Raw genomic sequence first — 25369 nt, forward strand, 5'->3', positions numbered from 1 at the left:
CATCATTAATTAGAATAAAGAATTATAGATATTATTTTTATAGTAAACAAAAACAAAGAAAAATATCTGACAAGTAATGACATTAACGTGGCCATGATGAAAAGTCACATTCTAATGTTTTGACAGTGCTTTTACGTCACAAATTTTGACCTACGTAATCTTGCTTTTGTAGTAAAAATATTATATTTAATATCATATACAGAACAGTTATATTACCTAAAGAATGGCTTCTATCAACATTCGTGACTATACCGAAAGGGAGAAACGCCAGACAATGTTGCGAGCACCTTACCATCAGTCTAATGTGCCACATACTCAAAGTATTTCTAAAGATTATTCATCGTAGAATATACAAAAAGTTAGAACAAGACATTGGACAAACTCAGTTCGGATTTAGAAATGCTCAAGGAACCAGAGAAGCATTATTTGCAGTAAATGTGCTAATACAGAGATGTTTAGATGTAAACCAGGACATCTATGTCTGCTTCCTAGATTATAACAAGGCATTCGATACAGTGAAACATAATCCGTTAATAAAACTACTAAGAACAAAGAACATCGACACACGGGATATAAGAATAATAAATAATCTGTATTATGAACAAGAAGCTGTCATAAGAATAAATAATTTAAACCCCAATAAAATAAAAATCAAAAGAGGCGTTAGACAGGGTTGTGTCTTGTCGCCATCACTGTTTAATGCATACTCAGAAGATATATTCAAAAAAGCATTAGAAGATGAAGTAGCAGGCATAAAAATAAATGGCCTACCCATATGTGAAATTAGATACGCCGATGACACAATACTAATAGCAGAAACTATTACAGATCTACAAAGAATTTTAGATAAGGTTGTTGCAACGAGTGAAGAATTTGGTCTGTCACTAAACATAAAGAAAACGAAATTCATGGTTATATCAAAGAAACATATTAGAAACATCAATCTGCACGTAAATAATAAGAAGATAGAACGAGTTCAGAATTATAACTATTTAGGGACAGACATTAGTGAAACAAACGATTATACCAAAGAAATCCGAATTATAATAGAAAAGGCTAGAAGTGCATTCACTAATATGAAACAAATATTATGTAGTAGAGACCTCAGCCTAAATCTTAGAAAGCGAGTACTGAAATGTTATGTATTTTCTGTTCTTTTGTATGGTGGGGAGACAGGGACTCTCAATAAACAATGCCTCAACAGATTGGAAGCACTTGCGATGTGGACGCATCGAAGAATGCTGAGAATCCCCTGGACAGACAGAATAACCAATGAGGAAGTACTAAGGAGAATACAGAACAGCAGGGAGATACTGGATTCCATCAAAATAAGAAAACTTCAATACTTGGGTCATATAACACGTGGTGACAGATATGAACTCCTAAAATTAATTATGCAGGGAAGGATTCAAGGAAGGCGCAGCATAGGTAGGAGAAAAATGTCCTGGCTGAGAAATCTCAGAGAATGGTTTGGATGCAGCTCAACTGAACTCTTTCGGGCTGTAGTGTCAAAAGTGAGAATAGCAATGATGATTGCCAACCTTCGTCGCGGAGATGGCACGTAAAGAAGAAGAAAACACTAAAATTCGAGCTGCCAGTATCGATTTACAACTAAATACATTCTAACCATCATGTTATTTCGTTGTGAATCGATACTGGCAGCTCGAATTTTAGTGTGTTCAGAGATAATCAAATATGCACTCTCAGATGATAACCTAATAAGGTTTGAAACAGGTTAGGGTGCTTTGGATGCTCTCTGAACAAACTGAAATATAAGACGGCTCTTGTTTCATTTTACAAAGAAATGATTTTTATTTATATTGTTTATTTTTTTTTTTGCAAAATCTAACGATAAATTACTAACAATAATAATATAATTTGTTAAGGTTCTGTACATGATATGGATCCCGTAAATCATAACTATGGCTCTTTGGGTCGAGTTTATCGAGCCATGTACGACTACGAAGCACAGGATATAGACGAAGTGAGTTTCCAAGATGGGGATCTTATAGTAAACGTGCAGAGTATAGACGGTGGTTGGATGACAGGCGAGGTGCAACGTACAGGGCAAGTAGGGATGTTGCCCGCTAATTATGTACAAATGGTAAACATTTGAAGTGAATTTTTAGATATTTTTTAACTTTTTGACCCTTTTACAATAACCAGTCCTTATTTATGCATCAAATAGGCGTTGGTTTCGTACTGCAACTATAGAAAAAAAATGTATGATATATTTATCATAAAAAAAGTTGTTAAGGTCTAGTGCGATTTTTCGACAGTTGCAGTATCCACATAAGAAGTACTACTTGTAATTGATATCAAATTAAATACTAACAAGATGCATGTTGTGCTTTTCGCCACAATGACAATAGTTAATAGCTGGGCTATTAAAAGAAAATGTGCCAAAATAACAATGTAGATTAATTTATAATAGCACAGATTATCAATGATTACCAAATAAATGATTTGTTCTTCCCAATTTCAAGAAGATCTAAAATTGTAATCTCTTAAACTACTTCATTCATTTGTTAAAATATTGTATTCTATATTTACTAAACTTACACTAAACAACAACACTAAACAATTATTGATCGTTCTTGTTATAATATTGAAATGATCGTTCTTGTTATTATATTAATACTGATTGTTATCAGATGTCTTCATATCACGGTAATACGTATCTATGATTATATTAATTTTTAAATTGGGCTTCCATATAAAATACGTTAGATTTTACAAGGCTGTATACACAAAATATACACAATTTGTATATTTGAGACTATTTGATGCATAAAATAGGAAGAGGCAAAACTCACTGAAACGTCTGCCTAACATATCGCTATGTTTCTTGGTAGTGATTTTTCAACTTTGACAAAACTTAGTCAGCTAACGTTGAGTAAGTTTTTGTATGTATGTGCTATTATATTTTTTGCAATTACCAAACTTGTTTTAGTATATTATATTCACGATGTACCATCTAACTCGCATAGCATTTTAGAGACTGCCTCGTTTACTACTAAACATTTTTAAGTTTAAAAGTCCACTATCAACTTACAATCGTTTGCTATTGTTAATAAGTAATTTATCTGTCAATAAGACTTCTCCAGTTACCTCACATTGGTAACTCACAAATAAAACATTTGCTAGCTTGAGATACTTCAGATTCAAATTGCAAAGTAAATGTTTATTAAGCAACATTGTCCCAGTCATCAGGGTGAATTGGCGCAGTCGATCAAAGAAGATATATTTATTTTTATGTTTATTTATTTTTAAATACAACATATAATATATTTTACCGTATACTGTCTTGACGTAACTCTTGTACTTGCTGTTTACTATGTGCTATGTACACTGTCAGAATTCGAAGAACTGAACATTTACATCGGCAAATTTTTACATATACAGATACTTTTGTGTGTTGATGTTGGATTTTTGAAATCATTTATATATTTTATCAAAACACTGTATAAATTAGTTGTGTAAAATAGCAATAAATATATTTGAGTAACTTATAAAATCAACGTTACGGGATTAAATAAAACGTAAATGTCATTCCATAATTAGCCATTGTACTTGCCATTTTGTTGGTTATGTGAAAAACAAAATTATCCGTGGGTCATTTTGATTTAGAAAGCTATCAAAAGTTTGTTACAAATAAGAGACCCTTATCATTGCAACTGAAATCTTTAGATCAAATATAATATTTTTAGAATATTTTAACATATATATTGTTATGGTTTTTACTTATTAAGCTGTATCTTTATATAAACATTATTTATTATTTATTTAGTGATTCAATTAAGAGTATATATATAATTTATTGATTCTAAACATCCACCTTTATTTATATCCTTAACGTATCATAATATGGAGTATACGAACATTTTTTGTGGACCGTATTTTTTACAGAGGAACGTATGTAAAGTCGCCCATTATTACTACTTCTCTTATATTTCCCGTTTTATTTAATAGGAGTGTCAAATTTTCGTATAATTCTTCCTTTTCAGTATCACTTGCATCGTCCATTATTGAATATATGTCTAATATAGTAATCTTGTTTGAATTATATTAGAATGCTAATAATTCGTTCATTAATCGGTTAGGGCTCATACTCCTGCTATGGTAAGTTTGTCCTTGCTATCAACACTATCAAAGGGTAAATAACTACCTTTTCTCTCATTTCTATTCCCCTTCTTTTTTTATCACTTAAAACTAAAATATCTAACGCATAGTCATCGGAAGTCTCAAATAACTGATGTTTGGTACTGATACCTTGCACGTTCCAACATCGTAAATTCATAGGATACTTTGAAGGATACTTTTTTTAAGAAGGACATAAATTATTAGTATTAGAACTATGTGATGTGCATGTATTTTTAATGTAATATATAATAATAAAAATACATTAAATGATGGAGAAAGAAATCAGAAAGTACTCAAAAAATTGTTTATTGCTTATGAATAATAAAACTAGAACATAAACTTATAAGGAAACATTAAATTAAAATAAAAACGTACTAATACAGAAAGTATTCCAATTGCTGACGAAGTCAGAAGTGAAGTGCCTAATTATACATGGTACAAAAAGGGGTTCTTGAAAAGAAAGATATAGAAAATATAAAAAATAAATGTAAGTAATTAATTAAACAACGTACTTATGAATATTTATAACTGATTAGGTAAAAACAAAGCTCCATTAGCTATATAATAATATATTATAACGGTGACGAGTACGAAAAATGGGATTTAACATATTAGACACATCTGAATTGAAGGAATGGCAGTGTTGTGCCTACGTTAGGTGCATTATCGGCGGGCGATAAATATTTAAAAGTATCCGAATATCAAAAAAAGTATCCGGATGCCGGATACTTTAAAATTTGATCACGGATACGGATACCGGATACAAAATTTAAAAAGTTTTCGGATACATAAAAAGTATCCGGATACAGAAGTATCCGGATACTACCCAGCTCTGACAAAAAGTACAAAAAAAAAAGTAGCTGAATATTACCAAACCTAAATTAATCACATACATAATATCAGACGACATGAGTAACAAAGGACAACGCGCGAATCAACGTTGAATAATTTTGGTTTTTGGAAAAACCATTATTTTGACGACGTTTCGACAAGGTCAAACTTGCCATTGTCAAGTCGCCAGATTAGTTCTGTTGTCCTGATGCTCGAGGGGAACTGGAGAAGTGGTACTCTTTTTTCTAAATATTCTTGAATTCCTTTAAGAAAGTTATTTTGTGTGGCTTTTATTGCACTTTGTCTCTGAAATCAAATAGTCTCTTCCTTTACTAAATTCTCGAATTTCTTGACTACTCTTCATATCATTTTTTAACCACCTTTTAACAGTGCGCCAAGTGCTACATTTTTATTTCCTTAACCCTCCAATCATCGCTCTGAGTATGACAGACTCAATGAAACTTTATTGCTGGATTTATTATTATCAGGAAGTGCTAGTGAGCTGGATATCTCAATAGCTTCTTACCCTAACTTGTTTTTGTTTTCCTCAATAGATTGTACCGGTTAGTTATATAAATAATTAATTGAAGTATGTACATATAAAAAAATTTGTGAAAATATGGAATTGACATATCACAGTTTGAGCCTCATCGACTTAACGCAACAAGTCATGTTCCACCAAGAGGGGCGAATACCGAAGGGTTCAAATAAAAAAAATACCACGTTTTTTATAATCTCTTAATTAAATTACACGAAAATTATATTAAATTAAAAAAACCATAACAATACATTGTATATAATGATCTAGGAGTGAGAATAATGTTTAAAATCTTGTACATTGGCTCTTATAATCTGTTTTTCTCCATAATATATTTTTTTGTCATGTAATTCGTTATGAGACACATTATGAGAATATAGCTGGACAACCTAACAAAGTAAGTATAACGAATAATAACCCCAGAATGGTATGATGTAAAAGAATAATTAAGATATTTTGAAAAGGGAGAAAGAATATTTGAGCAATGTATAGTTTCAGTACTTGCTTTAATGCTGAACCAACTACTTTCAGTTTATTGGGACTTATTTACCCCAAGCACGATATAAATATTGTTACACCTTTTTAAATTACTTTTATTGAAACACCAACAATATTACAATACTTTTGACTCAATGACAACTATCAAGTTTAAAAGCTCAATTATTACTGTTCTTAAAATGTCACCTTCCTGTGTTTATATACATTTTCTGACGTTCTAGACATTTCGGGATTTTTCGATGACATCTCAGAACATTTTTTTACTACTTCGTTTTTTTCAAGGAACTTTTTCTATATGGAATAAATCTCGCTGAAGTGTCGTAACACTGCACCCTCCTTTATAGTTGATTGTTTTATCAAGGAAGTACACTCGAAGTACAAAAACAAACCCTCGAAGCTCTACATGACGTACCTTAGCAGTAACCCTGGGCACCAGGTGCTTCGGAGGTCGGTTCTGATTGCAAATTCGTGTTCAGTGACCCCAAATACCCCGAAATAAGAAAATCTGGCCCTTAATATACTCATTTTAACATGTTTATGCATTTTTCGAGGCGTTTTATACACTTTAAAATGTAATAATGCATTTCCACCTATTTTTTTATTGTACTTTTTTCCAGACGTCATCCTAATCCTAAATACAATGCAAAAAGTTGCAAGTCTCTATGTACCTACTATATTTAAAATAGATTTATTCCTGTGTTTTTAGTGTTAAATGCCCTGGTCTAACAAAAAAAATGCCATACCTACATGTAAAATTAAAGTTGATGATCATAGTCTAGAAATATTATCATTTCTACATATTTTCCGGTCAACCTAAGCTATTTTTTTCTAGGCCTGATAAGAATAGTGTGTATTTATTATTAAAATCTAATGTGTTGCATTTCTATTTTCAAAAGAACTAACATCTGTGAAATTCTGTGAATTATCTACCTCGACAAATCGTATAGACATCTGTTTCTGGGTGCATGCTTTGTTAAATGAAATACCTCCCTCTATTTCAGCTACTTCTCAGCGCCCTGTAATCCTGTAAAACTCTTCATAGCCTTCGCCCTACATAGATAAAATTTTAGTTAACTGTACTTGATACCGAACACTCGTGGAATACCGATCCGACTCCGAAATCAACCGAGTAGATACAATACTCGAAATCAAAATAGGTACTCGCTCTGATACGATTGGTACGAAGTAACGAAGTAATTTGATCACAGGAACTATAATAGAACACACTTGTTTAAACTTAAAGGTTTGAAAAAACGTAGTAACATTGAAAACTCGTTTATAGAAATATTCTTAACCTGGTTAAAAGGAATAAGAGATGCAATTGATAAGAATTATTTAAAATTGGTTTATATTCTACCAAAAGAATCAGACGCGACGGCAATACAGTTGAAAGCTACAGTTTTAAAGTAAAACACAGATCCATTTTTTTAATATAGTTGAGAGTGGTAAACTTACGAAGATGTTGAAAGATACAACATCAATGTTAGATGTAATCTTAAGAAACATTATCGAAAATCAGAATGTGGTAATATAGCTTCGAAGTTTAAGTGGAGATAAGGTGAGATAACCAGAATGTTAGTACCAATAGTCGATTTAAAAATGCAAAGATACCGCAAACCAACATAATAGTACTACATATTAGAATTGAAATTTTTAGAATTAAGATCAAAATATTTTATTATCTTGATGATAAAAACCTTTACTCTCACTCCTGCATCACTCAGTATAAATAATAACCCTTGTGTATTTATGTAAACTTCATTCCAATTTGCATTTATCTTGTTTAGTTTATCATCGATGTTATAAAGCAATGGTGTGTGCCTTTATATCCAAATAATCTTTTTACATTGTTAATAATTAGTATTACAGGGTAAGTCACATTTACTACTTTAATTATCCATATCAATGTTTTTAAAAATGACAATAGTGGTGCGCTAAATGTGGCTCACTCTATACAGGATGCGCCTTGCTCAACGAGCCTACTGCAACCTATATCGAATTTAAATCATTACCGCTACAGCAAAGTTATTTATGATGAAGTTTCAACAAGCATTTTGCAGATACGCCATTGAATGATTGGGACAGCGGATTATGACTGCAAGCGTGTATAGCCGATGCCAACCGAAGTGAAGAGCGCTATCGTGCTTATATGGATATACCTATATATACGCGTTTGAGGTTTTCAATATTTCGACGTCTTGGACGAAAACTAACAAATATTCAGAAATTTAGCTGGCGTCGGCTATACACGCTTGTAGTCATAATCCGCACTCTTCATGCCTATTCTGTAACTCATTTCGATTATAGAAGTCAGGAAAATCGAATAGAAGTGGCTAAGTCGAATAGAAATAGTCAAAATCGGCATTTCATAACTCCCTCGGAATCTCTACAATCGGAATATTGAATAGAAATTACTTCGACACCATTTACCCTGTCGAAATTAGATTTCGATAATCTGAATTGTGTTTGACGCAAGCGCATTGTATTTTGTTTTGACGTTTATATTTTATATCTACTAAAAATAATTAATTACTACTTATTTATCATTATTTATAGTATTTTTACCTTTTGTATCTGCTCAATTTTTAGTGTGTGGTGGTATTTACTTAGGGAATTGCATATTTAATTTAGACATGTACGAGTATGCATCAAACCTAACCTTAAAATTGATTTGTTATCCGAAATTCAGATTCTGAATGCTGAATATTTGCCAGTCACAGTGTTGCCAAGTATTTTTTTGTTAATTTCTTGTACAATTTCAATCAATTGCATAATGTACAATAATATATTGTACAAGAACGTTTAAAATATAAAGATAGACTTATAGCGTTGATTGATAAATATATTATACCAGTTTACTTGTATTTATACCGCTTATAGAAAAGAAAATAATTATAGAAAAGACGCCGTTTTTGGGAAAAGTTGTTTATCAGTTATTTTAGCTGGAATCAAATCTTAAGATTGTATATATTAGTAATATCTTACATTATACATCTTAGCTTCATTTATCTCTTTTATTTATCAGTTTATCTTCTTTTTTAGAACAATTTTAATTAACTTTGATTTAAAACCATTTATCATCTTTTGAGGTTTTTGTGTCCAATATTTACGCTAACATTTTATTGTTTACTTTTCAAAACTTTTCCTTATTTCAAAACTATTTATAAAAAAGCAACTGTATGTAATGTGATAATATGAAAAATTGAAGATATGGCAACGGTGTCGTATTTCAAATTTAGAAAGAACTAGTAACAAACGGATCACAGAACACAATTTCGCTTGACAATGCGGGGTTGCCACCTCCGCTTGACCGCGTGAAATAGAAATCGCTGATTTCGATTTAACTTGCTTACGATGTGAGTTACAGAATACCAATCCAAACACGAAAATGACGCGATAGATATCAAACATTCCGATTTCAGGTAATTACGATTCGACTTGGTCATTTCTATTCGATTTTTTATAAGTTACAGAATAGGGTTGATTGTCTGGAAATGCAAGTTGAAAAATATCCGTTTGCACATCCACCATAAACGACGTTTGCTGTACATATTACGTTTTCCTGCCAAATAAATGTTTCTTGTAATTTTCTTACATTAGGCTCAGTTCTGTATAATCTGGAACATTCTGTATATTGGTTTTTGATAGACTTTACGATGTTTGTATATGTATTTATAACTGTTAAATATCTTACAATGAGTTACAAGTTTTTCGATGTGATTTTTTATACAATTTGAGATTGGAAATTAGTATTTTTGAATAGTTTTGGTCATATACCTATATTATTTAGCTCTAATATCGGCCTTTTATATATTTAGGACAATTTTATATAAATCATACACTTTTATATAAGAAAAAATTAACTAAAATAATTTAATGTACTACTTATGTATTCACAATTAATTATCGTACTGTCATACGTATCATACGTAATATCTACATTTAGAATCTCTAATGAATTAAATATACCGATGTTAATATCTTTGTTAAAACGTAGATATATAAATATATTAATTTTATAAATTGCTTAAATTTTAATTTAAAAAAGTAGCTACATTACACATGTATCTATATACGTGCTTTTTTCAGTGCGTCACAAGTGACAAAAAAAATATGTCCGTGATTATACTCATTTATAACAGTTACTCTAGTTGTTGATAGATGGCGCTATAATCGGAAAAAAATGATTTACCTATTACATATCTATTCACTGTGAGCTTCGCTGGTATCGCCAACTAGCGGATTACTAGTGCCACTTCGGTTGGAAATTTAATGAGAAAAGTATTGCGGATAATTATTGTCTATTATATTATGATTTTATCCTCGACACCGTAAGGTACAAGAGGACGGCTTAAGTAAGTAAGTAAGTATATTATGATTTCAACGATATTATATATTTTAAGCAGTTTATTTGTATTTTATGTAATTAAAATAATGCTGGAATATTAGTTTACTTCTTTCGGGCGCGACGCAAAATAGTAACAACTCTACCTTATGGCATTACAAAAAAAATATGTATGTCTTTGTACCCACTTTATAATGCTCAAAAAATTACAGGATCTGGATTTCAATGCATATTTATTTATAATTCTCGTATTAAACTTAGGCGTGTTAATGACAGTAGCAATTTTGGGGGCGACCCACTTCTTTCCTGTTTCCGATAGTTTCACAATTATCGTGTAGATGGCGCTAGATTAATAAATTAATAATTTTATTATAAGGTGTTAAAAAACAATTTTGCTATTTGAAACGTAAGTATATTTAAGATAAAAATGTATGCCACAGCTTTGGCCAACTAATATTCTTTCCTATAATTTCTTTTTAATTTCAAACGAAGTAAAGTAACACAGACGTACTCACAATCATTTAATTTACTTCGACGACCGGTTTCGATCTCTACAATATACAGATCATCTTCAGGTCGGCGTTACAAGTGATTAAATGATGCCGTTACAAGGGATGACTTGTAAGTTCATCAGTAACATGTTTAAACGTCCAGATTATGCTAGTAGGGTAGCTAGGTGAAGGACTGGGTAGGCGGACATGCTTCGTGGGTCAAAACACAGTGTATTGAAATGGATCCTGAAGGCAGATGTGTGATGTGAAACAAGAGATAGATGTATTAGTTATGAGTTATGAGAAAGACAACGTTCGGATGGAACTGTTCGTAAATGTAGCTAGTGTTAATTGATTCAGTGTACGCACTTGTACGATTGTAAAGGTCTTTGCTCTTAGGTGTTTTGAGATGTGGGCAAAGGTCGAAGTAAGGAAAAAGACAAATAGGAGTCAATTGTGTTGTTCCCAGTCAAAGGACTAAGGGATGTCAGTTAGTTTGTATCACTGTAGGTGCCTGACACTAAGAAATCTTTTACATGTAGAGAAATCCAGGAAAATTAATTAATCAGATAAAGGGAAGGTCAAGTTTGGATAAAAAACTGGAAATTTAATAAAGGTGCTCTGAAAGAGGAGGGTTGTTTAAGCTATTGGATGATTATGTATGTTCAAAAAATAATGAATTAATAATTACAGGGTGCAGGCACTTACATTGAGAAATTTAAAATAAATAAATAAATTAACACATAGGATTTATCACAACTACACAGACGAGACAACAAATGGTTTAAAATTGGTAAGGAGTAGCACTATATTTGTTAAATTTATTGAAATAATTGTTTTTTTTTTATTTTTTCAACTTTTTAATTTCAATATTTTAAATTATTCACTTTCACATTTATGTCAAATTTCCAACCGAAGTTCACCAACTTGTCACTACTGGCGCTCACGAACTTTTAATTTTCCCCTCTTCCTACGAGTTCACAGCGGATAGGAATAAAATCCAAAGTTCTTCTCAGTCTTTCAGTGTGTCATTAATTTTGACATCATGTATATGATTTTAAGAATGTAGAGAATCATTGCATGATATTTTAGTTAAATCTGACAGTAGTTGTCAGAATCGTAATCAGTCACATATGAAAAGGTTATTGCAGTACGTATAACCATTTTGTTTGCAATTTGGTATAAAAACAAGTTAATCGTGTTTATTGCATTTATAAAAAGGAATGTTCTTTGATGTGCACATTAATACCTCTTCAACCGCTGGGGTTACGTTCCGAAGAGAAAGGTGCGGTTGGTGAAACCGTGGTTGGCGAGGGATCCACGATCCAAAGAAGAATATGACATATAATCACAATTTGGTTACGTATGTAACCAAATTAGTATGTATTGTAACCTCGGAGATCGTTGGGAAAATTTCCGCTCAAAATAACAAAATTCAGTTTGGCAACACTGTGTGAATGTTGATAGTAACATATCCATTTTAAGATAAACAGAACTGTAATTTAGTCTAGACGAAGTAATATATTTTTTTGTCAACAAAAATGAGGTTTTTCAACCAAATAATATTTCAAATATTATGATGTGCAAAATAATTTTTAATTGGGTTCTGCTAATGAGCTTGCTTTTTTGTCATTAAAGTAGAAAAAAACTTTAAATTTCACTCATTAAATCATTATCATTATTGTTATTTTAACTGTACTAATATCCGTCCACTAATTCTGAATGATAAATGGGTTGTTAAAACATTTTATCTGTAGCGGCTTCTGGAATGTCTTAAAAATGTCGAATTTCATTGATAAAATGCACATATCCCACCGATCTTCGCTTCGATCATACATAGAAAAAAATATGATGAAATTGCATATCTGTGAAATAGTACTATCATATCAACAAAAATAAAGAAGCTGAGATCAGCGTCCACATTCGCCGGTATTTTAAACCTTCCGAATCATAAACTAATTGCCGTAGTCAAAAGCCCGCATTTCACTCTCACCGAAGTCGATCGAGGTTCAACAAGTACGAGAGTGTAGACGGCCACCTTGTGTAACTTCGCCTGACTTCGTTCTACTTCCATTCTCTGTCGGTCTGGTCAAAGGGATCTTTGTCGGTATCGCACTTCGAACGAGTGTGTAGAGAGGGTACTTGCGACTTCGGTCAACTTTGGCGAAGTAACTTCGCCGAGAGTGTGGAGCCCGTTTTACTACTAAAAACAAGCGCCAGTGGCGTATCATGAGTAATTTAACGCGACTGGTCAAATTATAAGAAATATATAAAAATAATAAAATATTCTCATTAAAGATTCAACAGATATCGCAAAACCACGGTTGATGAGTCCGCGGATAACGAGGGCTTACTGTATAGTCGTATAAATTGTACAGATTATAGTCGTATAGATAATACGTAAATAATTTTTTTTTTATTTTAGCGCCATCTATCAACAACTAGAATAAATGTTATAAATGAGTACCCATAATCACGGACGGGCCTTTTTTCTGTCACTTCCAATTGAATGCGTTAGAAAGAAATCGAAAAACTGTGACGCACTGAAAGAAGCCTCTGAGAAAGAGTATACTTAGCCTCTCCGCCCGATGGCGCCACTATCGCAAGAGAAATGTACTATCGTATAATACATTCTCGTAGGCGACCTATGCCAAAATCTCAGCTAAATAAGAGTCGTAGTTTTGTTTTGACCGCGCGTTTAAGCGGGCACGACTGGGGATTTTAGAAAAATGAAAAAAGCGCAATATCGGTATGTGAAACGATTTTAAGCGTGGTCACACGCAGAGCTGGGCAATACCCTGGTACAAGCAAGTACCCGAATTTTGTACTCGTAAGTACATTTTGGGTACTCAGTACCCGAGTACATTTTCAATAAAGTACTCGGTACTCGTACTCGTAGCCTATGGGTAAAATACCCGGTACCCGCGTTTATTATACGAATACATTTTCCGAGTACTTTTTGCAAATCTAAACTTGTCATGTGGGACAGCAAATTAATAGCAACACGCAAAACGCCGTTTTCAGTATCAGTCCATTCTCAAAGTCAAGCAAACGCCTATTGTCTTATGCCATAATAATTAATAGCCCTCGAAGAAATGCTGAGAGAGTGAGCAAATTCAAATACCTAGGAACGTGGCTTTTTGAAGACTGGGCATCGGACAGGGAAGTAAAATGTCGCATTGAGCAAGCTCGACAAGCTTTCGTAAAATTCAGGAAGGTACTGAGCTGCTCAGAGTTCGACCTTACACTGAGACTAAGGTTTACTAAATGCTACGTGTGGTCGGTGCTTTTATATGGCATAGAGGGCTGGACACTCAAAACGAGGGATATAAACAGATTAGAAGCCTTCGAAATGTGGCTTTATCGCCGTATCCTAAAGATACCATGGACGGCGAAAGTCACAAATGTGGATGTCCTTAGAAGAATCAACCAAGAACGTCAGCTTTTCGAAAACATCAAGAAAAGAAAAACGGCGTATTTGGGTCACATCATGCGAAACGAAAAATACCAGTTCCTTCAACTTATAATCCAGGGTAAAATTGAAGGCAAGAGAGGAATAGGACGCAAGAAAATGTCCTGGCTCCGAAACATAAGGCAATGGCCTAATGATTACCGACATACAATCACTGATATACATTGCAAGAAACAGAGAGTTAATGGAAAATGTGATCGCCAACATCCATTAGTGGATTTGCATTTGAAGAAGAAAAAGAAGAAATGCTCTGAAGAACTGATGAAACTTTGAAAAATTAGTTATCTTAAAAGCCAATAAAATTAATCAGTGAGTGTGAATGGTGTTATACTGATAACAGTAAAACCTGTGTTACCGGCCACCTGTACTTACTGCCGGTTTCAAAATTCCACAAACCAATTACATATATCGCACCTTTAATAAAAAAAAAGAAATAACTCAAAAAACACAATTTGTGGGAATTTGCAGTCAAAGTTTTTAAGTTTTGCACAGTACAGGTTAAAAATTAATTTCACAAAAATCATACGGGTTAGAGGAATTCTAAAGGTTGGTGTGGAGAGTTTAATTAGTAAGCTCTTAGATTTTAGTAAATGCTAATCCTCTCGTCTATTGTTAAGGGTGCAAATGTGTTGTTCTTTTGATAGTTTATAGTTATTTCACTTTATGATTAAACATATATTCTGCGCCGATGAAATAATTCTACATGATGCTCTTTTATTGCTAAATGAACTGTCATGTAAAATAAACAATTAGGTTTTCCGCAAATCGCCAGGAAATTTTGACATTCCTGTCAAAATTTCTTGAAGAAAAAGTCAGGACTTCCTTACTGTAAGGAAATGTCATTTCCTTACTGTAAGGAAATGATATTTCCGTACAGTTGTTAGTGTTCTACATAAATGATAGTCAAGTTTGACAATTCAACCTCAATACGTTTCCATAGTAACCCAAGTAATTTTATTAGGAATTTCAAAGCACCATTTATTTGGGAATAAAATTATCGCGTTTTGTTTTAAATCAATCAATATCTGTCGAATTTTAAACGATTTGCGGAAAAATAGTATGTTTACCTCGTAGAAAAAGCCACATTCCTGGACTCTGTGTTGCTAAGTCTCGGCTTGCGCCTCGACTTAGCAATCTTGAGACTTAGCAATCTTCACAGTCGTCCAGGAATGTTAAGCTTTTCCTACCCGGTAAACAATGTACTATTGTTGCAGTTTTGATGTAAAAACTTTGAGTTGACACTGAAATAATCCTAGTTGTTTCTATATTTTCTTTAACACAAAATGAATTTTCGTTTTCTTTATAATAAAATACTGATTATTCGTTTATTTATCTTTATTAACAAAATTGCCTGATTACAAAATTAAACTAAAACATAAGTAACATTATAATAATACAATGAAAAGATGTTAATACATTTTAAAAATAAACCGAAAATATAAAATAGATTGTTTCAAGAAACTTGTGTGGCTACTCTCAAATATGGCACAACGTTTATCTTAGAACTATGAATTAAAGAAACGATTAAATTATTGAATTATAAAATTGGGAGTAAAAAGAAGAAATCAATCCTTTAGATAGCAATGCTTGCAAATCTTTCCGTTTGTTTGTACTCAATTTTTGTTTTTGTTTATAGGCGGGTTTGAGTGCTATTTCCGTTATTGATCCTATTTTTTTTCGTTTGTTCCTTACATCTACCTGTTTATAAGTCTCATCCTTGTATGATGTCTTATAAAAAAATATGTAGGATTATCTTTGTTCACTTGTATTGCTTTGATTTCGTTTCAGTTAACATTTTCTCCCTCAGTATTAATCGTAAAGTTATACCCCAATTCTTCTTGCAAACCTTTTAAATCATAAAATGATTGGTAATTCATCTCGTGCACAATTAGAGGTGGGTTTGATGTTCTAGCATTCCTTGTTAAAGTTACATATTGGTCTGGAGTGTAAATAGATCCAGATTTCAAGCTCTTTTTAACTTCTTTCTCAGTAAGACTGTGCACACTATCGGCTTCGTTCTGACTCTGGCCCCTTATTAAAAATGTATGTGTAATTCTCTTAATTTTTAACGTGTACACAGCGAATAAATACAGCGACATTATATACTTATTCTTGTTTTGGTCCACAGCAATTGTCTGAATAGAATATGACTTCTTTTTCACCATCATTCTTTTTCACCCTTCACTTATATTTTTTAAATAGGCCCATATGCATGAACCGATTTCTATGGAGCCTCGTTTTGCATCACATTTAGATCAAAAATAACAGTGTACATTTTTATATGCCTGATTAGATCCTTTCTGTCAGTTCCGACACCGTTAAATTGTAACAGTTCAATTTTGATTTATAATAAAATGAAGAAGACTGACCTGTATGACATTGCAGCACAGCTAGCTACTCTTACATTTTGGCTGACTTTGTTTCGGCCATTTAATTTCTCAGCCCTACTCCAGTTTTTTTTTCTTCTAAATTTGATTTATATTTTTGCTCCAGGTCTTTATTTTCATTAACATTGGAATTGTTGAAGGTATTACACAGATCGCATTGATCTTTTTTTTGGTTGGAAGAAACCGATATTAAATTCAGTAGTAAATATTTTATAATAGGTAATATATGTACCAATTTCTTTATTGTTCCGCTCATGTTCTAATTTAAAATCATTGTATAAATCTTTAATGGTTTTGCTGCCTTCTATGTATTCTCTTGAAGTAGAAACGCGTAGGCAGTGAGATTCAACCCTTGGTATAGAATTAATATGCCCCTTGTTGTCAGTTATCAGTTCGGGATCATTTTTTCTGTGCTTGCCATGTTTTCCTCTTAAATCATCCAGTGCAAAACCATTTGCATCAATCTTAGTCTGTATTGTAAAAATCATGCGGTCAGAAATATCTAAAGTTGTTTTAAAAAATGTTTTGCACACTCTAATTTTGACATCATTTATAACAAAATGGAAAGCCTGGTTGCAGCGCCTAGGATTCTCAGCGTTTGTGTACCTGTACTTAGGTTGAATATCATCCATACAAGAATTTATGTATGCTCCTTGCTTTAGCAAACTGCCCAATTCCCAGAACTTGCAAAAAATACCATATTATTATCTGTTTGCTGTATTGATATTATCGGAGCACTTAAGTCTGCACTTTTCGGTACATGGCTCTTTCAGACAACGAGCGGGGATAGTTTTTTTTTTGTATTTTTTGACATAGATACGTAAGTTTACTATTATTACGTAAGATACTATTACTTTTTGATAGAAACAAGTAAAAGCCTTAGTTTATAATAAAAAAATGTGTATTTATACATATATTAAAGTAATACAAATTGAAACTTACTTCTTCCGTAGTTTCACATTTATTATTAACGGGTTTTTCATTGATGGAATTATTATCCAATGAGGAATTTTTCGCTACTAATCCAAGTATTTTTGTGCTCTAGACTAGAAGACGCCACTGTAAAACAAGAGTATAAATATTATACCGGTTAGTTAGACAAGAAGCTGATAGTCAACAAGAATCTAATTAGATTGGATTATCAAAAAATAAGTACATAAGTATCAATGCAAACATCAAACCATTGCATATTAAAAGTATTACTATTACAATAATTATTGTTGATTTTATAATAAAGTGAAACAAGTCAAAAACGTGAAGGTTTCTAACTACCTATCTAATAAAATAATAGTAGAATATTGAAATAATACTTATTGTACTTCAGTAATTTTTAAAATTTTTAATTAGAAACTGCATAAAGTTGAAATAATACGGCACATAATAAGAAATAATTTCTACTAAAATGAACTAACTCATAAATGAACTAACAAATCTTCAACTAGTTTTCTAATAAAGTGAAATAAATCTGAAAGGATACACTTTTCTAAAAAGCGATAGCAAATAATATACTTACTCGTTAGTAAAACACAGAATTGTTTCGTATTATATCACTTTCTTTGAAAATACCGGATATCTTACCTCCAAACACAGCCGGAGTATAACTGAATTCACCACTTTACGAGTACCGGTTTGTGCAAAGGCGTTAGTAAAAAAGAGCGGGAAAATCATATATCTCCCTCATTTTCATCATTTTAACCTGGCTGTTAAACGGAACAGTTTCTTCTCGTCTAGTTATTTCACTTTATGATTAAATCTCGAAAACCATGAATTTTGAGTTATTTCGCTTTTTTATTAAAGGTGCGATATGTATATTCCCTTATTTATGACCTGCTATTTACGGTCACCTTTATAATACGGTCGCGGCCAAATAATCACATATTTTTAAAGCCCATTTTATGGAAATTCCCAGTATTATTTATTAGGACCTATTGTATCTACCTAAACAGGATATTAAATAACCTGCATCGGGTCGGTGGTCACAAGGTTCTTAAAATCCTATAATAAAATGTAAAAGAGAAACGTTTGTCACTATTTATAAGTATGATTTAAATTCACAAAAGTTCGCTGAAGAATATGGTGTAAAAACTCAAATTATCAAAGGATATAAAAAAATAAAAGTGAGTTGAAAAATTCTTTATAAAAGCTTAACATAAATCTGTTTTTTCCGTATTATAGTATGTACCTACCTAGTTTTGTTTTATATTAGGATATTAAAGTCGTTTTAGTAGTTTCCGTTTATGTATAGAATTATATTTGCTTTTATTAACAAAATAAACAAAGTTCCAATTATCTTTTTAAGTATTTGTGGACTACAAAAACTGAAAATACCGGCCACCTTTCTATATCGGCCTATATTTCCTTCATTTTTGGTAGCCGTTAGTGACAGGTTTTACTGTATTAATCAATGATCAATTTTTAAAATTCTTTTTTTTTATTTAATTGTACGTTATTTTATGTTTTCATGACTCATAAATAAATATGTTTAGAGAAGCAGAGATAATTATTACCTTCTTACCTTTTTTCGGGTTCTATATTCAAATGTACTCGAAATAAGTACCCGAGAAATTCGGGTAATTGTACTTTGAGTATTGTACTCTGAGTACTTTTTTTGAGCAATGTACTCGGTACTCTGTACTCGTTCCTCAAATATGAAAAGTACCCGATACTCTGTACCCGAGTACAGTTTATCAGTACCCGGCCCAGCTCTGGTCACACGTCGGTTTTTGATAAGTAACGCCCAGGTGTACGGGTCACCACGGAGGAGAACGTGGAAAAAATCCACGATCTCGTATTGGCAGACCGCCGACTGAAGGTACGCGAGATAGCTAAGACAGTAGGCATCTCAAAAGATCGTGTGGGTAATATCCTGCATGAAATTTTTGGCATAAGAACGCTGTCGGCGCGATCAGTGCCGCGTTTGCTCACTCGGGACAATAAACGCAACCATGAGACCGCTTCGGGGCAGTGTCTGAAACTGTTTAAGACAAAATCCAAAGGAGTTTCTATGTTGTTTCATAACCGTCGACGAAACTTGGTTCCACTGGTACACACTCGGCTCCGAAGAGGGCGATGACTGTCCTATCGGCTGGAAAGGTGATGGCCGCCAGTTTCTGGGATCCACAAGATGTGATCTATATCAACTTCCTGGAACAAATCGGTCACATGGCTTTACTCTGGGGCATTATTGGGACGATGCGAGGCTGAATTGCAGAAAAAAGGTCCCAATTGGGGCAGAAAAAAGTATTCTTCGAAAACGCACCGGCTCACATATCCGCCGTCGCCATGGCCAAATTGGTCGAATTGGACTACGGCTGTGCAATCCACCGTACTCTTCATATTTGTACGACTTCTTTTTGTTTCCAAACTTGAAAACATCACCTGGCAGAAATTTAAGTCGAATGAGGAGTTCATCACCACCACGGAAGCCTACTTTGCAGACCTCAAGAAATCGTATTTTTTAGACGGGTTAAAGAAGGTAAAGCATCGCTGGGTCAAGTGTATCGAGCTAAAAGGAGACTATGTTCAAAAACAAATCACCACTTTTCCAAAATTTTCGTTTTTTGAAACTTCTCTCGTACTCATCGGACCGCCCTAGTATTATACCACTTTTTTATTTTTTGGTAAAACGTTTGTTCAAAAGCTAAATAGAATGATTATTGCACATTGCAGGATGCTTTGGTTTACAATAACAAAAGGACGGGAACTTTAGTCTAATATAGGGGGGAAAGTAGTTTGAGTCCTAGCTCTAACTGGCAAGAAGACTGAAAGGAAATTTAGAACTAAAAACGGTTTCCGAAGTGGAAATCTAAACAACCAAAATAAACCTGTTTTCAATTAAAAATATGGTTATTTCTCATTATAAATAGTAGAGAACATAAAAATGCCACATGAAAATAGTTTCAGAACCATATTAATAGAATGTACTGAAAGGAAAGGTGCTATTTGCTTTTTTAGATGATCATTTTAATCATCTTTAAATGATAAAGAAATATGGGAGAACACAATTCAGATGAAGACCAACATTGTTAAAAAACCTGTTACCGGCACAGAAGTACTATAAGTCGACTCTGAATTTAGAAATTTATCATTTGCAAAACCTACGACCAGCCATAACGACACCATAATTCGTATTACAGCATCCAATAGTTAGATGAATTAAAGAACAGCACACGCATTTATAAATTCCTTTATAAATTTTTGTTTTTCATCTCATTTTATCCGACACTAGCGAATTGGCAACTAGAGCCAGAAACAAAAGTATGGATGGGATGGCTTAAGAGAGTACTAAGCAGTCCATTTTTGGTATAAAATTATTGTTTTCGCCCAATTTACAAGATTAAAATTTGAAAACCTTGAATTATCCATATCTGTCGGTCCGTCCGTAAACACAACTCATCGATTATTAGAACAGATAGAACGACAAATCAAGTGTCGAATGAGAGCTTTTAACCCATGGATTAAAGATGAGAAATTTGTCCTCGGACTTCCTGTTCGGAAGTTGCAACCGGAAGTACTGTTTTCAAATCGTCGAAATAGTACAATCGATATATTATTCGACGCGCCTTAGCAAAACGAAAACAGTTAAAAAGTTTTGACCGGTAGTTTGGCAAAAATTACTCAAAATTAGTGATATTTCCGCAAAGTTACACAAAGAGTTCAAGTATTGACTTCCGGTTATACTTCCCTTAACGTTGGGTGAAAACGTAGGACTTACGAAGTTTAACTGCTTATTTTAGTATGAAAAAACAATATGAAATAAAATATTTAAAGTTGCACGTCCTCTAACGATTATTCACAGAACTTCTAGACTCGTTTCCTTTGTAGCCTCATCTATAAGTAACTACTTATACCGTCACAATATGTTTAATAGAATAGTGATGTTAATTGTCAGATTATGTACAATTGCAATTATAATTGGGTGTAAATAATGTAGCTTCTTTTTAAAGATACGTTTTGATAAGAAAAAAGTCTGTTAATAATTATTAAGTAGTTTATAATAATGGTTCCATTATGAAAAAGTCATTAATCTATTTCAAAATGTATCTTTTACGATATTTATTTTTCTATATACACTTTTTACATTTTCAAACCTCGGTGCTTTTTATGAAATCAAAAAACAGATTTTAATTTTAAGAATAACGTGCTTTATTTTAAATTCATATTATTAAAAAAACGTGGTTTTCGATTAAACAATTCTTTTGCTCTAAGAAGACAAATCTAGATATCATTTTTATATGCACATCACCTGGTTTTTCTTAATATTCTTTTGTAGAATTTTTCTTTTTTCGATATCACCATATTAGAAAATACCTTTTTATATGCTTTAATTTTGTGAATTATAGTTATTATAATGTGTTAAATAAAAGTATCAGTTTATAATTGTAGTTTTTTTACCTCATAGACCTGCGAGATTTGGAAATACATGACTGTCTAGTATATTATATTTCACGAATTTATGACTATTTTGGATTAGGGATGAAATCTTTGACTTAAATGGTCCGATGTGCTGAGAAAGTTATGACAAATTCTCCCAATATTTGAAGCACTGTCGAAGACAAACAAAAATGCGGTTTTAACTGAATATATATTAGAGAAATATACAATTATTAGTGCAATAATAGACGAAGATTACAAATTGAGGGGGACAGACGTAAAAGGGTTTAAGTGCAGTTTTGATAGTTCTTAGATAATCAGCTTCAAAGTTGTTTGAGTTTTATAAATTCTAGGAGTCATTAAACTAAAATATGTCTAGTGTACAATGTACTATAAAATGATAAAAATATAAGAGTATATTACTCTTACTATATCCTTCCTTTTTTTTTCAATTATTAAAAAAATGTACCTGAATCGGTACAAGGTGTTGATAAATGTTACTGGTAAAACGGTTAAGGTGCAGATGTTAACTATTACTATATAATAATTTTTAACCATGTACATAAAGTTAGCGAATCACTTCTCGCAAATATTATGGCAAGCACAATGGGAATTTGCCGTTAATTAGTTGTAAAAAAATTAATTTTGCCGCTCTTTTATTTTTCTTAATATTCGATGTTTCGCTAACTTCATATGAAGTTACGAATCACAACAGCAAAAAATGTTTCAAATTCAAATCGAGTTGGTGCTGAATTTGCCGTTAATTAGTAATTAACATAATTATTTATATAGGGCGTCCAAAAAAAATTTTTTTGAATTAAATTTTTTGACAAAAAGAAGAATGTGTGTAATTTATTTAATTCAAAATTCATTTTACTGCTATCAGAAAACAGGACAAATGTGTATTTGGCAGATAAATATTGTTTTATTTATTTATTTATTTATTGGTACACATCACAAACACCAGTAATAAACAAAAAAATGTTACAATGGTAATCACAGGTGATGGCAACTTACAAACTAACAAACAAAACAACAGACTAACAATAACAAAAGAAAATACATATATATATATATATATATATATATATATATATATATATATATATACATATATGATATAGATCTATATGTTATATAACTTCTAATTGCATCTGAAAATTATCCCAGCCCACCAGAAATTTCTGAATATCTTTACAACTTGCATCGAAAAAATCCAGTTCTGGATGTTGGTCTAAAAATTCATTACAAACTCTGAGCATATTATTGATAGGAGATAAACTGTTCCATACAAAAAAAGGTTTCCTATCTATAATTCTCAGCCTAATCTTTGATATCTTAAAATGTACAAAATTAACCATTTCACAACTTTTATACTTAAAATTATTTACAATATTATATATGAACATCACAGACTGCCGATCCCTTCTAGCAGAGAGTCTTTCGACTTTGAAATACCTTAGCATTGAATAATATGAGATCATATAAGGGTACACTCTATATTTTCTGAAATAAAGATATCTTAAAAAACGCTTTTGAACCTTTTCAATTAAATCCGTTTTAAAAGCTGTTGTTGGGGACCATATGACTGACGCATATTCTAGATTTGGTCTTACAATGGCATTGTAGAGCCTTATAATTGTGTCAATATCAAAGTCCCTAGAATTACGTATAATAAAACCTAATATTTTATATGCCTTATTTACAATACTATAAAGATGTTTATGAAAGCTCATGTTTGACTCAAAATTGACCCCCAGATCCCTAAATTCATTTTTCCTGTCTATAACTACACCATCTATATGATAATCTTCAATGATGAAATTTAATTTACGAGTAAATGTGACAACTGAACATTTGCTAATATTAAGTGACATCTTATTAATTCTAAACCAACCAGCCACATGACTTAGATCAGACTGTAACATATGACAGTCTTCATTACATGAGATTGTTCTAAAAAGTTTAAAGTCATCAGCATACAGTAGGCTGGTTGAAACAGTTACTGATGCTGGTAAATCGTTGATAAAAAGTAAGAATAGTAAAGGGCCTAAATTACTACCCTGTGGAACACCTGACATGGCATTAAACTGACCTGAAAATGTTCCTCCCACCTTTACTATCTGTGATCTGTGAAGCAGGTAAAATTTCATAGTTATATGCATTCTCAGAGAAACCATATTCAACCAACTTATTTAAGAGTATGCCATGGTCCACCCGATCAAAAGCTTTTGCGCAGTCTGTATATATGACATCTAGCTGTTTTTTATTGGCTATTGCATTACACGCATGTTCTGAAAATAGGCAAAGATTAGTAACTGTAGATTTATCTGGGAGAAAACCATGTTGTGAAATTGTTATTGATTCTTTTACAAAATTATATATATTTAAATATAAAATATTTTCAAAAATTTTAGCGACTCCATTCAAGATACTAATTGGTCTATAATTACATATGTCACATTTTTTACCATTTTTATGTACAGGAGAGATCACAGCATTTTTTAAATAGCTAGGAAATCGATTTTGTTCAATTGCTAAATTAAATATAAAAACTAAAGGCTTAATTATAAACTCAGCACAACCTTTATAAATATAAGACGGTATCTCATCAGGTCCTGTGGACTTTTTTGGTTTTAATTTTTTAATGCTATTTAATATATCAGAATCTACAACTCTAGGAAACTCAAAAAGCCCCCAGCTTTCTTTATTTGAACTATAATCAGTGTAATCAGTTTCTGCATATACAGACTGAAAAAACTGTGCAAAAGCGTTTGCTATATTCTGAGAACCCTCGTAGCTCTTGTTCTTTGCTTAAATTCAATATTAAAGCAGCCACCCACCAGGCTCGTGACAGTTTAAACATTTAATTTAAGCGAAAAGCCATGATTATTTTTCAAATAAACATTTTTTTCTGTTTTCCGAGAGCAGTAAAATGTATTTTGAATTAAATAAATTACATATATTCTTCTTTTTGTCAATAAATTTAATCAAAAAAATTTTTTTTGGACACCCTGTATAAATAATTATGTTAATGTTTATATTACTGAATAGACAATTGAATTACCTTTCAAATGAGCTATCACACGACCCCTATTCTTATTTAAAAAAATCATCGATGACGTCATCACGCGCAGATGGGTGACATCACTAGTATGATCACACATATGTTAACATATGTGTGATAATGTTGTGTATCAAATTGCCATACGCTAAATAAATAAAACTAGTATGATATATATGCCAAAAAGTCGTAATTTAAAAATAAAAATTGACCTGTTTTGGGATTTT

The 25369-nt window shown here is 32.1% G+C and overlaps 1 protein-coding gene across 2 annotated transcripts in view; it reads left to right on the forward strand.

Annotated features, from left to right (window-relative positions):
* LOC114332079 (LIM and SH3 domain protein F42H10.3) overlaps nucleotides 1–10036 on the forward strand; it is a 44961-nt gene extending 34925 nt beyond the window's left edge. For both annotated transcript variants that reach the window (XM_028281790.2, XM_028281789.2), the window contains exon 5: nucleotides 1887–10036. In XM_028281790.2, coding sequence (XP_028137591.1) covers nucleotides 1887–2116 — 230 coding nt within the window. In that variant the 3' untranslated portion in view covers nucleotides 2117–10036. The remainder of the gene's footprint in view (nucleotides 1–1886) is intronic.
* The last annotated feature ends 15333 nt before the right edge of the window (nucleotides 10037–25369 follow it).

The sequence above is a fragment of the Diabrotica virgifera genome, chromosome 7 (assembly GCF_917563875.1).
Source record: "Diabrotica virgifera virgifera chromosome 7, PGI_DIABVI_V3a".
Lineage (NCBI taxonomy): Eukaryota > Metazoa > Arthropoda > Insecta > Coleoptera > Chrysomelidae > Diabrotica > Diabrotica virgifera.